General features: G+C 48.0%; 1 protein-coding gene across 2 annotated transcripts in view; it reads left to right on the top strand.

Annotated features, from left to right (window-relative positions):
• ANXA2 (annexin A2) overlaps positions 1–17,434 on the top strand; it is a 44,148-nt gene that overhangs the window by 13,057 nt on the left and 13,657 nt on the right. For both annotated transcript variants that reach the window (XM_084781584.1, XM_084781585.1), the window contains exons 2-4: positions 1–29; positions 5,965–6,064; positions 16,161–16,255. The exon at positions 1–29 is cut by the window's left edge and continues 34 nt beyond it. In XM_084781584.1, coding sequence (XP_084637710.1) covers positions 1–29; positions 5,965–6,064; positions 16,161–16,255 — 224 coding nt within the window. The remainder of the gene's footprint in view (positions 30–5,964; positions 6,065–16,160; positions 16,256–17,434) is intronic.

Raw genomic sequence — 17,434 nt, forward strand, 5'->3', positions numbered from 1 at the left:
TCTTGTGCAAGCTCAGCTTGGAGGGTGATGTAAGTACCTAATCTTCAGTTTGTGTGATTTTGCAAATTGGACAGCTGTGTTATGATCTCCCTGTATACACAAAGGAAATGGGGCCGTAATTCAGTCATTATTAGGTGTCTCCCCCATGCCTGGGCTTCTCGTAGCTTTAACTGTTCCTAGCGGTTTCATTTGAAATAAATGTCACGCTGCTAAAACCTTTTTTTTTTTGGCATCGAACGAAACTTGGACAGCGTCATAGAGAAGGAAGTGGCTGGGATTGTGTCTGTCAGACATAGCTACACGAGTGGTAATCAGGCTCTGATGACATGCGGGCTTGAATGTCAAGCCTTGGAGGCTCCAGCCATGTTAGAAAAACATTCTTGTGTCATTCAGGCTCCTTAGACTATCTGGGATAGTCTTCTACTTAATGGCCCATGGTGGCGGCGGCGTTGTCGTCGTCATTGTCATTATTATTATTATTATTATTATTATTATTATTATTATTATTATTATTATTAACCCACTGAGTCCAGTTAGTGCTGCCCATATGTGCGTGAGTCTGTGTCCCCCTTTACAATGGACGACCTACCAACGGTCACATTCCCAAAGAGAAATGACTCTCTCAAAGCAAACACCAACTGCAGTAGTTCCCCAGGTTGGGCAGGACTCCAGAAGCTGTGGGGTTTTATTTTCTGTTTTTCTTGCTGTTTTGTTTTTCAAAACTTGTCCTGGACTGGATTTGTAGACCAGAATGGCCTTGAACTCACAGAGTTCCTCCTGCCTCAGCCTCCCGAGTGCTGGGATTACAGGCGTGCACCACCTCACCCAGCATTAGAAGCTTTTTAATATTTTTTTAAAGATTTATTTATTATATATACAGCATTCTGCCTGCAAGCCAGAGGAGGGCACCAGATCTCATTATAGATGGTTGTGAGCCACCATGTGGTTGCTGGAAATTGAACTCATGACCTTTGGAAGAGCAGACAGTGCTCTTAACCTCTGGTGGCCATCTCTCCAGCCCCATAGGAGCTGTTATTAATCTATCACCTGGGAAATCTCTTTTCTCCAAAATAAGCCCAGAATATGTGTGTGTGTGTGTGTGTGTGTGTGTGTGTGTGTGTGTGTGTGTGATTTAATTTAATTTTTTCCTATTTTTTATTTTTTGGTTTTTTGAGGAAGGGTTTCTCTGTGTAGCCCTGGCTATCTTGGACTTACTTTGTAGACCAGGCTGCCCTTGAACTCACAGAGATCTGACTGCCTCCGACTCCCGAGTGCTAGGATTAAAGGCATGTACCCCCATGCCCAGTCAGAATGTATATTTTTAAAAGAATAAAATTATGCAATTAATCATAGGGCTTTTTGTTGTTTTCTTTTTCTTTTCTTTGTCTATCAGGCAGCATAGAATGAAAAGTTGTCTTTTAGAGAGCCACTCAGAAGACAGGTGACAACTTGGGTCAGGTGTGCAAGAGCCTCTTTACTGTCGGTGGCACCTGCTCTCTTAGTGTGCAAATGAACGGGCCTGTTTGAACACAGACTGCGTGGAATATCTGAGCCTTTTTGTCATCCCCTCATTTAAATCTTTGCTCTTCTGGGAACTTGGCCTACTGTTGGGGCCTGGACAAGTCTTGCTGTTATGTAATTTGTTTTTCCAGTGGATTTTATCTAATGCCTTTGATAATGAGATTGTTCTTGGTGTCAGGTTTCATCAGCGGTTTCTCTCTGTGTGTGTGTATCTTGTCTGTGTCTGTGGGTGTGTCTGTGACTGTGTCTGTTTGTGTGTGTGTGTGGCTGTGTCTGTGTCTCTGTGTGTGTCTGTGTCTGTGTATGTGTCTGTGTGTGTGGCTGTGGCTGTGTGTGTGGCTGTGACTGTGACTGTGTCTCTGTGTGTGGCTGTCTCTGTGGGTGTGTCTGTGCCTGTGCCTGTGTGTGTGGCTGTGGCTGTGTGTGTGTGTCTGTGACTGTGTCTCTGTGTGTGGCTGTCTCTGTGGGTGTGTCTGTGACTGTGTTTGTGCCTGTGCCTGTGGGTGTGCGTGTGTGTGTGTGTGTTTGTGTCTGTGTGTCTGTGTGTGTGTGTCTTGTCTGTGTCTGTGGGTGTGTCTGTTTGTATGTGTGTGGCTGTGTCTCTGTGTATGTCTGTGTCTGTGTATGTGTCTGTGCCTGTGTCTGTGTGTGTGTGTCTGTGACTGTGTCTCTGTGTGTGGCTGTCTCTGTGGGTGTGTCTGTGCGTGTGCGTGTGCGTGTGTGTGTGTGTGTGTGTGTGTGTGTGTGTGTGTGTGTGTGTGTCTGTGGCTATGGTCAGGTTGGTAGAGTCCATGCCTAGTGTGTATATAAGTACATACTTTGTGAGAAGCCATAATTTTCCATCTGCAGCTCTACATAAACCAGGTGTGGTGGTACACACCTGCAATCTCAGCACTTGGGACCGAGAGGCAAGAAGAATAAAAGTTCTAAATCAGCCGGGCGTGGTGGCGCACGCCTTTAATCCCAGCACTCGGGAGGCAGAGGCATGCGGATCGCTGTGAGTTCAAGGCCAGCCTGGTCTACAAAGTGAGTCCAGGACAGCCAAGGCTACACAGAGAGACCCTGTCTCAAAAAAAAAAACCAAAAAGAAAAGTTCTAAATCACCATTGGCTATATATTATTTGGGGCTAGCCTAGGCTACATGAGACACTCAAAGAAGTTTTGTGAGAGAGCCTTTCACTTATCTCTTGAGGTTGCTTTACCCTGGCGGGCCATGTTTCCCTGTGTGGAAAGATGAGACTAAACTAGCAAACTAGAAAATGTCCCCTATTGACGAAGGGAAGGAAAGATCATTTTTACCTAATAACTTGGTTTTCAGACAAGCCCATTTTATAGATGTTCGGCAGTCCATTTCTTTACGTTTCTAGAGCTACCACAGAGCCACCCCCGCCTTTCTCCCACTCACTGGTGTGACGACACTGTGTCACCTGATCAGTGTAGCCATGTGTGGTGTGGACGCATGGCCAGCTGCCCACCCTTGTCAATAAGTAACTGGCGGCTCGTTAAGAGTGAGAACAGGATTTTCCTTCCGTTCCGGCCCACATTTACCTGTAGCTACCAAGGACGAGTGTAGAAAACATTCCCAGCAAGCACTCTGCTGGAAATCCCCTTCATGCTGCACCACTCCACATCAATCCTCCCAGAGCAGCCCCTCACCTGAGCCACTGGTGTCCATCTCCAACGCCACAGGCCACATGCGCCCCGGGAGAGCTATGGATGAGGCCACCACATAACTGGAACCTTGCTTAAAACACTAGGAGATGTTATTTCTGTAACTCAATCACCTCATTTTTGAGCATCAACTGTCGGTGTTCTGTGTTACGCAGGAGCTGCTGCAGGATGGTGAATTTAGGCGTCTCGGCAGCAGGGGGATCAGCCTCTGAGGGGATGAACACCGAGTGTCCTAGAGGCTCTTCTTTTTTTTTTTTTCCCGAGACAGGGTCTCTCTGTGTAGCCTTGGCTGTCCTGGACTCGCTTTGTAGACTAGGCTGGCCTTGAACTCACAGCGATCCGCCTGCCTCTGCCTCCCAAGTGCTGGGATTAAAGGCATGTGCCACCACGCCCGGCCCTAGAGGCTCTTCTTATTGTTACACAAAAAAAGCACCTTTAGCAAGTCAGTTTCCTCACACCGAAACTTCTTATCTGATCTAGAGGTTGTCTGCAAGACCCATCACCTAAACCCTTCTCAGCCACATGAGACTTCCTGGTTTGCCAGGCACGTCTGGAGACTAAGTTATGCAAAGGCTCTGAGAACCCTTGAGAAGAGCCACCCCATAAAATCTCAGGAAGCACTATTTCAGAGCTCAGGAGCCATCACTCCAAATTTGTGCCAGATATAGCAGTTCCACCGAAATTCTGCTACGGTGAACTTTGTACGTGGTGATGTCATGTCACAGGGTTGGCCATGCCTAGAAGTGACAAGCTTAGGCAAGGGCAGACTGTGATAATGCGGGCAGGAGAGATGGCTCAGAGGTTAAGAGCCAAGGCCCTGAGTTCAATTCCCAGCAACCACATGATGGCTCACAACCATCTATAATAAGATCTGGTACCCTCTTCTGGTGTACATGCATGCAGGCAAAACACTGTGTATAAATAAATACATCTTAAAAAAAAAAAAAAGAACCTTCGATAATGCGTTTGTGTTTCAGACCTATAAACATGAGCCAGATTTACCATTTGGCCCCATTTAGCATTGCGTCTGACCCTGAACTTTGAGCTTGTCCTGAGGGACACTTGGGAGTGTGTATCCCCCAGTCACTTCCATGTGTCACTTATCTACTAAGAAAGCTCGACGATGGTGTGCGTGCTGGGCTGGCTCAGGCAACCTGCGGGTGAGGGGACCACCGACCTCACCATGGTCTGCTCTGAGGCCATCACCACTATGCGACACCATCACTTGTATGTAGCCGGGAGGCTGCGATGGGCCGTTGCTGCATGAAGAGCCACTGGACGGGATTCATCCGAGGTGGCCAGTCAGGACCACCCACCGATCAAAAGTCACAACTAACTCCTGCGCTCATGGCCTGCCCTTCATTTTGGGACAGACTGTCCCCGCAGGAATATTTCAGAGGAGAGAAGTTAAATGCGTGGAAGAGAGGATGCATGGAGAAGTAGGCCCGTTATCTTGAGGGGTGGACAGAGAGTCCCATCCATCAGCCTAGGAAAGCAGTGTGCGCTGAAGGCCTCCAAAAAGGAAGGGCTGTTTAAAAGAGAGAAAGGAGAATGGGCCAGGCAGAGCAGTAGGCAGGGACATTCCAGGGATGACAGAGGACAGCACGGAGAAGGCGGAGGGGAGAGGAACAGGAACTTGGCCACAGTAAAAAGGATGTGGCACCTCAGTGCCACAAAGGTAGTCCCAGCATAGTGCTGGAGGAAGTCCCCTCCCTGGCGCAGCTCAAAAAGGCACTGAGATGAGCGTTGCCCATTAGCTTGTTGGCTTTATTTTTGGGGCCAGGGTCTCATGTATCCCTGGCTAGCCTGAAATTCGCCGTGTAGCTGAGAATAGCTTTGAACTTCTGGTTCTCCTGCCTCCACCTCCCCAGCGCTAGAATAACCATTCCCCTCGCTCATACACTGCTGGGGATCAAACTCGGGGCGTCGTGCGTGTGGGGTACACACTCTACCAACGCCCCAGCTCCGCGCTGGCTATTTAAAGAGTTGGAACCTGGGCAGCACGGGCCTGTAGTAAGCACTTGCCAAGGTGCAGCCATCTTTCGGGAATTTCCACAGTTCAAACTTAGTTCCAAATTCTTGCTTAGACCAGTTTCTTTCTCTTCAGAAGCTTGAATAGGTGCTGGTGGTGGATCCCCAGCTCGGTGCCCCCTGGTTTGAAGCTCTCACCGTGCACAGAATGAGGCAGAGTAGAAGTGCAGTGTGTTCTAAGCCACTGGGGCCTCTGGAGAGCAACTCTTGTGGAAACAAAGTGAAAAGTTTTCTCTTTCTTTTTTCAAAAACAGTCTCAAGTAGCCCAAGCTAAGCCTCAAACTCACAATGTAGATGAGGATGACTTTGAACTTCTGATCTTCCTGCCTCTACCTCCGGAATGTTAGGTCTACCAAGCCCAGTGTATGTGGTATTGGGAGAAGGAAGTCAGGGCTCAGTCTAGGCTGTACAAGTACTCCACCTACTGAGCTGCACATCCAGTATCAAAATTAACCTGCACACACACACACACACATGCACACATGTATACACACATACACATGCACACACACATATACACATATACACACACATACACACATATACACACACATACACACATACACACACATACACGCACACACATATACACACCCATACACACACAACTGGCATGTGACGCTAGTTGGCAGTGGCTGGACTCTATAAGAGGAACAGGAGTACAGAATCTGCTTTTGGACGCCTTGTTCTTTCAGCGAGGATTTGCGATGTGTTATTTGATTGTTTGTCTTCTTGTCTCAGCACTCCACACCCCCAAGTGCTTATGGGTCAGTCAAGCCCTACACCAACTTTGATGCTGAGAGGGACGCCCTGAACATCGAGACGGCTGTCAAGACCAAAGGTAGGCCGTGCGCCTGTCATCTTCCAGTCCGGGTGGCCTCAAACTCGTACTGGAGCTGAGTCACAGCCACCCGCGATTTCAGCTCCAGAGTACAGGATGTCCTCTTCAGGTGACATGCACACACACACACACACACACACACGATCCACTCTCCTAAAGAAATTCCTCTTTCACCGTTGGGCATGCCTAGGTTCTTGCGGTTTCCCACATGCCTTTGCAGAAAACCTGCCTGGACATTAATGGTTAACTCATCTGACAAGGATGGCATCTCTTACAAGCTTAGCACAAAGGGCGCCTTTTATCCCTGCATGAGAAAGCGCTTGGCCCATTGGAATGTAAAGACTGCACAGATGAATTCTGGCCACAGCTGAAACTCACATGTTAATAAAAACACTTCCAGGCCTGTCCCGGAGTCAGCAGGAAAACACTGTAGCTCCCAAGCAAAGAAAGGCCTGAGGGCTGAGACCTGTGCTCCCACATCCCTGTGTGGGCAGGAGTGGCTGACGTCACCGCCGCCATCATCATCTTGGTCATCTTCACTAAAATGTGTGAAGGGCTCATCATGGGCGGAGCCTCCCCACCCAGCTGACCTTCGGGTTGATTTTAGACATCACGTTGTGCCATTCCCAACTTACATATGACACAGCTGAGGGTTAGGTGACATGCCTCACGCCCCCCGGCCTTGGTTCGTACTTGGATTTGAACATAGTTCTGCCCATCCCCAGCCTGTGTCACAGCACCCAGCTGTTAGGAGTAGATTAGGTCATTTCCAGGCATGAAAACCAGTGTGCAGACTGATCCTGTTGCCATCGGATACGCACCCCAGTTGCGGTCCAGCATCAGCACCTGTTTCTTTTTCCTTTTATCCAGACCCCAGCACTAGTGCTCAGTGTTGCTACAGGGACTACCCTATGGTTTACTTTTCGTGCCTAGTGGTTTTAGTGAGAGTTTTCTTAAGTCTGTTGCTCTTTACAATAAAGATTTAGCATGTATTACTTTAAGTGTATTTTGCGGATGTTTATCTATCAATATTGACAATCTAATGTGCTCATTTTAACATTCATTCACCTCAAACTTGTCAGTGATTCAGAACATGGCAGCGAAATAGAGTATGTTATATGTTATTATGACAGTCACAATGTTTTTACCCCTAACGGGGAAAAAAATCAAAGGCACTGATGACTGAATTATGAGATTATGAATTAATTATTGATTCTTGTGCTTTCAGTAGATTTCGTTTCTGTGTTTTCCAAGTTTTCCAGGATGGCTCTGCATTTCCTTTCTGGGCAGGAAGAACAAGTTCATTTAAGACATGCCCCTGATATTTTCAATAAGCAGCAAAGTTAGGTAGCGAGCTGACAGGAATCCTGAGTGGTTAAGACACTCCTGAGCTCCTTCCCACAGATCTTTTTTCAGAAGCTGGTTTTCTCTTGACATCGAAGCAAGCAGGGCAAACCTTGAGTGTCTGTAGGAGCAGAAAGCAAGGGCTGAAGGAGGCTGCCTTGCTCCCTGGTGACCACGCCTCTGACTCAGCAGAGGTGAGCTGGGCTCTTGAAGGCCAGGAGCAAGGAGAGGAGGAGCAGGGAGCCCACTGCCTGGGACCAAATAATTGCTATTAAACACAAGGTTTCAGGCATGGGAGGAAGCTTGGCTTGAGGACAGTTCCCAAGAGGGGCAGAGCTGGCTCTCCCCGGAACCCCTCTCCGTCCCTTCTCCCAGCACCTTGTGTGTGCACCTTCGGGTATTTTTAAAAATGGGGCTTCCCTGCTGTTTCTGTTATAATCTCTCTTTCTGGCTTCATCTCCTACCCCATCAGCTGGATTACAGCTGTGTAGAGACGATCACCACCTCCCTGTCTCCTGTGTCCCCACTTCACGCCTCCTCCGTCGTCCTTCTTGTCACACAATTATACTCAGTAACTTCTAGATCTTTCTCTTATTGTGTGATTTTATTTCTTAACCTTTAAAAAAACAAAAACAAAAACAAAAACATGCCCAGGACCATGAGACTGTGTGAGGAGGTGAAAACCCACATAATATTCAGAAGAGGCACGGGGTGGGGGTGGGGGATGCAGGTGTGGGGTGGGGGTGGGGGCGGTCAGAGCACAGAGGGAGCGCAGATGCATTATGGGACTGGCAGCAAAAGTTTATTACCAAGTCTGGGTGTTGCCCAGAAGAGCAAATAGTCCCCGTGAGCTTTGATCCACTTTCACCGGCTGAATTTAGCTCACTCTCACGAGCCAGCTTTGTCTCCAGTCGGAGGGCTGTGCAATATGTCTACTTGCCTTACCCAGGCCCTGCATGGTTGCTGTGTGTCTACTCTCTGGCCTGAGGTGGACCGTGCAATACCTTACGTCAGTTCATGTCTAGTTAGGAGCTGAGCTACGCCATGCAAAAGTAGTAATATTGCTTAATTAACAAGAGGTTTCTGAGACTTGATCCCTAGGAGTCTCTTGGTCTAGATTGGCCTTGGGTTAAATATATACTGTGGAGTGTTCAACACAGCTGGGGATGGTTTACCATATGGGTCCAAATAACTAGAAAGGAAAGTCAGCTAAATTAGAAAAGGATGAATCTCAACTCCATGAAATAGATGGTAATTAGCAGCAGCACAGCCCTGGAGTTAGCGCTGGTGCCAACGAATCCGAGCAGCCTCGCGTCTGCAGAGGGGAGGGACGGGGGTTGCTCTATTATCGCTAGTTTTGATGTGAGCAGTATTTGTGTTCTCCGGAAGGAGGAGGGCCCCCCTCCTTGTGAGCACTGCCCCCCCCCCCCCCGACAGCAATGCCCAACTATAGAAGTGAGTTTCTGCACTTCTTTTCTCTTAAGTTTGAAAATAGACCCACCTAAGATTCCTAGCAAGGCCGGAAGGCTACCCTCCCACACACTGGAGAGTGAGCCAGGACAGGGCATTTTGGTTTCAACTTGCACCCCTGGAGGTGGGTACAAGCAGCTGGGGTGCAGCATATTCTCCTGAGAGTGCCAAGAGAGCAGAACCTCTTACTTGTAAGCTTGGGGTGGTGAGGAAAAAAAAACAAAACCTGCTACTGCAGAGCACACCCCAAGAGGAAGGCTTTGCCTTTGTAACTCAATGGCTCAAAGCCACCTCATCCTGCTGGAAGGGAACCTGTCCACTCTTTCTTTTGTAGAGGCCTCTCTCTTAGGGTTCAGGGTCACTGCCAGACCAGCCCTCATCTTCAGCTGTTCTCCAGGGGCAGATCACGCCCCTTTGGAGTCACAGATGCCTTAAATCCTGAGCACAGCTTTTCTCTCTAAGGGCGTTGTCTGTACCACTGTGTGGGTACCGGGTGGCTGTAAAACACGGGAGCCGAGTCCCCGGGGCCCTCTTGCTGCTGGCATCAGCCTTCACTGGCTGCCTCTCAGCCCTTTCTTCTTTGTAAGAGCTGCCCTTCTTTCCGCTGAGGAGATCCAAATACCAGTTTCACCCAGGAACGGCAGAAGAAACCAGATTCGTATCTGTGTGAGTGAGGGGTGAGTCTGCCGCTTTCTGTGGCAGCTGTTCAGGTTTTCCCTTCAGCGATCCTGGAGGCAGCTGGAGCAGCAGGGCGTGAAAAGGTGGCCCCCATCTCACACGTGTTGCTCCGTTTATGATTTGTGTCACTTCTTTGTATTTTTCTGCTGGCACTGCATGGAATTTTAGAAACGGACCAAGAATGTTCTCTAACAATTAGAATTTTTTTTTGGTTTTTATTCTAAGTTAGGGTCTTTTATAATGTAGAACTTGCTATGCAGCCAAGGGTGACATTAAATTTCTAATCTTCCGGCTTCCACCTCCCAAGTGCTAGGATGTTCCAGATGTGCACCATGACACCCAGCGGTGTCGTGGGAGGTTCCAAACTCGGGGCTTCGTATGTGCTAGGCAAGCATTCTACCCACTGATCCCTGTCTCCAGCCCTGGGCTCCCTGTTGATAGGTCCTTAGGTCCTTTCTAAGAAACTCAGCTGAGGAGACATCAGAAGAGATTGGGGATAGAAGTGTGGTCTTTGAGGTAAAATGCCTGCTTTGGGTTCTCAGCTCCTTGAGGCTGTCCTTGAACTGGGCCCGTGTCCCTTAGCCACTCCAGCCACGCCCGTCAGAGGTCTCCTGCTCCTCAGTCCCTACCCTGTGTGTACAAGCTTGCTCCCAGCTCTCAGGGAGCTTCTATATTTTACCTTGAAACTGCTCAGTGGAGCTGGGCATGATGGCACACCCCTGTAATCCCAGCACTAGGGAGGCAGAGGTGGGCGGAAAGCTGTGAGTTCGAAGACTGCAAAGCGAGTCCAGGACAGCCAAGGCTACACACACACACACACACACACACACACACACACACACACACACAGACACACACACAGACAGACAGACAGACAGACACACACACACACACACACCAACCGACCGACAGACAGACACACACACACAGACAGATAGACACACACACACACACACACCCACACACAACCCTGCACAGACAACAAACATGGCTGTGCCTTCTCTCTGCCCTGTGTTTTCATAGGCCAATCATTGAATCCAGGCAGGGGCTGGGCCTGCTGCAGAGAAGCCAAGGGAAGGGTTTGCCTTGTATCAATGGTTCAGTCTTTGTGTTCTAGCAAAATAAACCTTAACAATGGTCCTTGTTTTAGATATGGGAAAGCCAGGCATGGGAAAGCATCATGTCCCAAGATCATACAGGCCTGAGTCCCAGGTACTTTCCAGACTATCGCCTCTGCCACTGCTGCAGGCGCCACCTATGCAGAGGCCCCCTGTATTAGCCACTTTTCTCATCCCTGGGTCAAAACATCCAACAAAAGCAATGTAAAGGACAGAGGCTTTATTTTGGCTCACAGCTGGAGAGTATAGCACAGCTTAGTGAGGAAGGCATGGAGGCAGGAGCCTAAGGCAGCCGGCCACACTGCGTCCACAGAGCGATGAACGGCGCTCAGCTCTCCTCCGTTCCCTACAGTCCAGGACCCTAGCCTACAGGATGCTGCTGCCCACGGTGGCAGTGGGTCTTCCTTCATTCGTCAGCCTTCTTGCGGCAATCCTTCACAGTCATGCCTAGAGGTTTGTCTCCCAGGCGACTTCAGATCCTGTCAAGTTGGTAATTTTAACTATCAGGGTGCCCCTGGGTCCCTGGCCCAGCCCGCTTCAGACCCCTATTGTAAAGACAGATGATTTCTTCTAAGCCAAAAAATATCAAACTAGCCAGGAATCCGAGCTGTGTGCTCTCATCCCGCACCCAGCAGATAAGGCAAATTTCCTTTCCTTTCCAACCAGACAGCTCCCGCCCTGAGGCCTCTTGAGCCCTCATCAAACAAATGAAATCCACTCTCTTTGTGCAGTCAGCGTGTCTCTGCCGTTGTGAGTCAGCGTCCTGTTCCAAACGGATCTTGGTTCCTTGCCACGGACAGTGGAGACACGCATTTTTCCATGGACTGCAGGAAGGAGTACAGAGCAGACTTGGGATTTCTACCCACAAAGAGGAGGAGGGGAGGGGCGGGCTTTGTGGGTTTGGATTCAGCCGACGATGCTCGAAACTTTTTAATGCTTGAAGAATATGGTGGGTAGTTGAAAAGACCCAGCCTCCCAAAGTCATTGCTGGAGCCCAGCTAGCAGTCATACTTTCTTTTCTTTCTTTCTTTCTTTCTTTCTTTTCTTTGTTTTTTTTTTTTTTTGAGACAGGGTTTTTCTGTGTAACAGCCCTGGCTGTCCTAGACTCACTTTGTAGACCAGGCTGGGCTCGAACTCACAGCGATCTGCCTGCCTCTGCCTCCTGAGTGCCGGCACTAAAGGGGTGCGCCACCACGCCCGGCTCAGTCATACCTTCTTAGAGCTGTTATTTAGCAAAGCCCTTCCTCCGGTTGACTGGTGCTTAGAGCAATGACTGACCTCTCCCGTGTTTCCAGCTGGAATGTTGACAATACGTGGATGGTTAGATTAGCTAACCATCTTCATCCAAGGAAAACATGCTTAACCTTGGTCCTGTGCCCATGTGTTATTTTCTCACCCAGAGCCAAATACATACATCTTGGGTCTTTTTCCATCCTATGAGTCTTCAACTTCTGTAAGGTTTGAGTCTGTTTGATACATTTTAAAAAGATCACCTGAGTGGGGCTCAGCAGTTAAGAAAGCTCGCTGCCCTTGTGGAGGGACCCAAGTCTGGTCCCTAATACCCATGTTGAGTTGTTCACAAACACAGATAGCTTCAGCCACAGGGGTTCCACGAACTTTCATCTGGCCCACAGTTTCTTATAGTCCCAGACCCTTCTACCCAGCCAGTCCTGCCTTAAGTGGTGGGAAAGTGAGAAGTTAGAAAGAACCCAGTCCATAGACTCAAAGCCTTCTCTAGGCTTTTGGAACTCAGCCTGGAAAAGCACCTGGCAGTTGCAGGATATTTGATCCCATTGTGAACCCTGAGACTGTGAACTGTAAAACCCTGTTTCTTGTTTGATGTGGCTCAGCCCTAACACATACCTTTAATCCAGGAACTTTCTGTATACAGGATTTAATAAAGTTAACCCTAGGTTAAGAGGCAGAGCAAGAAGCTGACAGGGATTAAGTAGAAAGGAGAGACTTTGAGGGAAGGGTATTTACTACAATATGGAGAAGAAGAAATGGCTTTTGCCTTTCTCCTCTTGGGCTGTGAGGTGAGCTAGCAGGCCTTTTCCTCCGGAGCCGTCAGCTGAGCTAGCAAGCTTTTCGACTTGGGCTTTGGCTTTTCTCCTTGGGACATCAGTTGAGGAAGCTCAGCTGGGTACTTTCTCTGCCTCTCTGAGTGAGCAGGTTTTCACCCCAGCATCTGGCTCCTGAGTCTTTATTGGCAAAATCAAATGATTGGCATTTTCTTTCATTATAACAACACCTGGTCCTCAGTATTGACTACAGTGGCCACCTGTGTAGCTGAGTGTTTGGCCCACTTCCTTCATCTGCATTTAGGCAGTGGTGGCAAGTGGCAGCTTGCTTGATCTCTGCAGCCTCCTGGATAGTTTCTCACAGGAAAAAACTGTCACCCACTGGGACATCAGGCCAAAGAGAAGCAGCAGTGGTCTGAAGATAACGTCCTCCATGGACATTCCGGTACTTGGGCACAAGCTATGCCTTACGTGCCCTGTGCTAGACAGCAGGTGCTAGCTTTCTTGAATTCAACTTGAGACACACAGGCGGCGTGTCCTGTGACACAGCTATGATGTCCAGTTCTAGACAGTCTCTATGCAGTCACTCTGTGTTGGCTGGCATCAGCATTAACTTTGACTTGTTGAGTGCCAGCACATTAGCTACGACATCTCAGCAGGCCGTTCGCTTGGTAAACACCATAGGCAAAATGCCCTTACATTCCTTTAGGCTGTAGCTGGTGATGCCTCCTGGACGAGGCCCATACTACTTTCAGGGAGTGGACTGAACTCCAGTTCAGCTACCTGCATTTGGGCAGCTGAAAGGAACGTGAAATACTCTTGTGTTGGCTGGAAGCTGGGATTGTAGCTCAGGCAGCGATCCCTTTCCAGGAGTTACTTCTTACCTGAGTTGTTTAGAGAAAAGTAAATATTTCCTTGCCAAAGACTCTGCAGACAACCCTCTGCCCCACAGAAGCAGGTGGGGACATAAAAGCACAGCGTGATGGTACAGATCCCCTGTTCCCCAGCTGTGGTCACCCATTTCTGTCAGAGTCTCATAGAAGGGATTCGCTGGGTGTGGTGTTGAAATGCTGCTGCTTAGAAGGCTCAGAGCTCTGCTGGGGCACTGAGGGTTTCTTGTTTGCACTGATTGGTCAGTTCATTGATTAATGGTACACGCAGGAATGCCACATGCACATGTGGGGGTCTGAAGACAACTTTTGGGAGTCAGTCCTCTCCATCTGTGAGGTGGGTTCCGCCAAAGCTCCAACTCAGGTGGTTGGGTTTGGCAGCAATTGCCTTTATCCACTGAGCCATATTGGTTGCTAGGGACAATGTTTTTAGTAAGGGTACCGGTCAGCTGAGGGTCACGTTCTACCTTAGCCTTGGAACCTTAAGGAGTCTTTGACTAACTACTGCCATTGTTGATGACACCTAAGTATAGGCTAAGGTCTGCCTCCATGAGAGCTTCACTGTGGTCTTTGTCCACCGCCCCTAACTTGGGCAAAGGAAGAGAGTGGTATTCACGGGAGCCAGTGTTTCCACAGCTCACGGATGCAATGCAGGCCTGGGCCCCCGGTCTGAGCTGTGGGCTCCCCATCTATAAAAGAAAAAGGGAAATAGGCTCACCCCCCCTTTCTCCTCATTTCTTAATAGTTTGAAAGCCTTGCTATATGACTTGGGCTAACTCCAAACCTGCAATGCTCCTGCATCAGCCTCCGAAGAGCTGAGATTCTAGATCTCTGCCAGAACAGGATTAGTGTCTTGTCAGCCAAGGTCCCTGGCTGATTCTAATTCAAGGACTCATGCAACAATTCACAGTGTATTTCACACACACACACACCCTATGGTCATTATGTGAATTTTATATATATATTTAATCACCTTGCCCTAAGATGATCACTGCTGAGATTCTGATCAAGATGCTTCTAAAGCCAGTTTTATACACAGATATGTATTCTCTTTTATTGTTGTTTTTCAGAGACAGGGTTTCTATGTGTATCCCTGGCTGTCTTGGAACTTGCTCTGGAGACCAGACAGGCCTTGAACTCACAGAGACCCACCTGCCTCTACCTCCTGAGTCCTGGGATCAAAGGCGTGCACCACTACTGCCCAGCCACAAAAGGATATTAATCAGCCCCTTACTGGACCCATGTGGGTGACATAGCATCCTCAGAACTGACCCAGGGACTAGCAATAGGGTTTCTGTGTTTACACTGACTACTCTAAAATTTAATCTGAAGTTATAGACATTTGTTAGTATGTCAATATGTTTATTGATGTGACTCCACTTTGAAATGAGTATATAAAAATTTTAAACCATCTTTATTTTTATACCCAGAAAGTCTAACTTTCTAAATGGGTGTGAAGCATCAGGATGCTGCTCCTGTCTGTCTGTTCACTGTCTTGCCCTCAAGCATCATAGTCCTGGGCTCAGAGTGCCTTGGGATACTTGTGACTTCCTGTAAGACATCATAGTCCTGGGCCCAGAATGCCTTGGGACAGTTCCGACTTCCTGTAAGACAGGCTGTGTTCAGTTTGCAAATGACTTGAGTGCTCTGAGACTCCGGAATTACCTACCCAGTTACGACAGAGACTTTTTATTTTATTAAACAAAGTTCGTAGTCTGGCGGGAGGAAGCCCTCTCGCCCCTTGCCCGGAATCCTCAAAGCCAAGCTTCCCTGAGTTAAATGACATGTGAGGAATATTTCTGATATAAAATTGGAAACTTTCAGATACCACTAGGCATTGCTTATCTTTGTAAATACACATGTTCCAATTAAAATGGGCACTGAAACATTTGGGTGGCACTTCAAAACTCCCAATTTAGATTTAATTTAGATTAAAACACTTACTCTTTTTTAATACAGTTGTAAAATTGATTATTAAAGTCACCTATTGAAGATTGAAAGCACAGGATGTGTGTTTTCCTTGTGAAACAATCTCGTCTTCAATAAGTGTGGTCCTATTCATCAATTAGCTATTAAAATATAACTGCCATATTAAGCCTGACTCATTTGTCATGACAGCTGGTATAATTATAAAAATTATACCTAGCCATTTATACAGTCGTAATCTTGCAATAAATATAAATAATTGTCTCTATTAACTCATTTTGAAGGTTCTGTCTATTAATTCTCCAGTTAAGCGGGAATTTGGGGATCTTCATTTAAAAGCCTCCTAAATCTTTGTTGTTTGTTCCATCTGACTGGCAGAGCTCTACGCACTCACCTCTGACTGTTGACTTTGGAAACCAATTCATGAATAAAATAGCTTTTTAAGTACATATATTTAAAGGGTTGAGGCCTGAGGTCTGAGGCTTTCTGGGAAAGAGGGTAAAAAGGGTGTCCGTGTTGCCTTGGGAAGATGGAAGAGCTGGCTGTGACGCCCTGGTGTTGGGCTTGGGGAAGAGCACGTGGGTTTCACTGTGTAAACATCTCCTGGAGTGCGTGGTGGGGTAACTGTTCTCAACTCCATTATCTACAGGAGTGGATGAGGTCACCATCGTCAACATCCTGACCAACCGCAGCAATGCACAGAGGCAGGACATCGCCTTCGCCTATCAGAGAAGGACCAAGAAGGTACCGGGGTCATAGGGTGGAGGGCCGGCTTCGCCGAACGGATGTCCTCACATAGTGCCTGTCCTGTTCTTAAGGTGTGTGTGTGTGTGTATGCGTGTGCATTTGTGTGTGTGCCCCTTGTTTGTATACCCTGCACACACCAAGGTGGAGGGCCCAGAAGCTTCCCAGTAATTCTGTCTTCATCTCCCAGCTTGTTTGTTACCACATCTGGCACTCTTTTCCACACACACAGACACACACACACACACACACATGGCTACCTATAGCAAGAAGAACCATGACACGATCAGGAATTATATAAATGTTACATTCTTAGAGTTTTGGCTATTTGTATTTGACAGCCTTGAAGAAAACATCTTTCCTATCTTGGTGCATCTGAAATTCTGAATATAAATCAGTCTCTATCACATACTGTCATTATCAACTTAAAACACCTATCTAGACCTAAAAACATCTTAACCCCTAAACAATTAAGCTTCATTGTAAGACTGGTCTTCAACTCCCTCAGAGACTTGAGAAGGAGTAAACTTGATTGTCTGATTATCTGAGTATGCTGGGAGTGCAGCAAATGAGAAGATGACAGAGTCAGTTTTCTACCTGAACAGTCATCCAAAACTCTCTGTAACTTTGGAGCATCTTCTTCAGCCTTCTGGCCCAGTGTATCTGACAGACATATGTGTGAGGCGGGAACTATGGAGGTTGCTTACCCTGTCTTGGCAGAGTTTGGCCATCGACTCTGCCTGCGTCTGGCACTCTTATATCTAGCATGGTTACCTGCTGAGCCTTTCCGGGCTCCCGCCCCGCCCCCCCATCCAACATTATTTTTTCTTCCTGTGAATTGTGGCTCTTCTTTAACCAAAAAGAGCCCCTTGGGTTGCTACTCACACAGGCACACACACATATGGGAGCTGGAACACAAAGTGCCCTGGAACACGTTGGGGAGGCCTTCTGGAATAGACCACAAGGAAGAGCAGCAAGGGCACCGCTCCTTACGTGCCTGCTCTGTGTCCTCAGTACTCTAGGTGGCGCAACTCACCTCTCCCAACGGCTTCTCACGCTTCGTCATCAGATGTTGTGAACTTAGTGTTAGGACGGTTTCCTCCACTGGGCGTGAATCCTAAGTCTTCTCGCTTGCACTGAGGGGCTGGGAGCCAGCTCAGTTGGCACACGAGTATGAGG

This window comes from Acomys minous (assembly GCF_964271855.1).
Source record: "Acomys minous genome assembly, chromosome: 5".
In the NCBI taxonomy this organism is placed as follows: Eukaryota; Metazoa; Chordata; class Mammalia; order Rodentia; family Muridae; genus Acomys; species Acomys minous.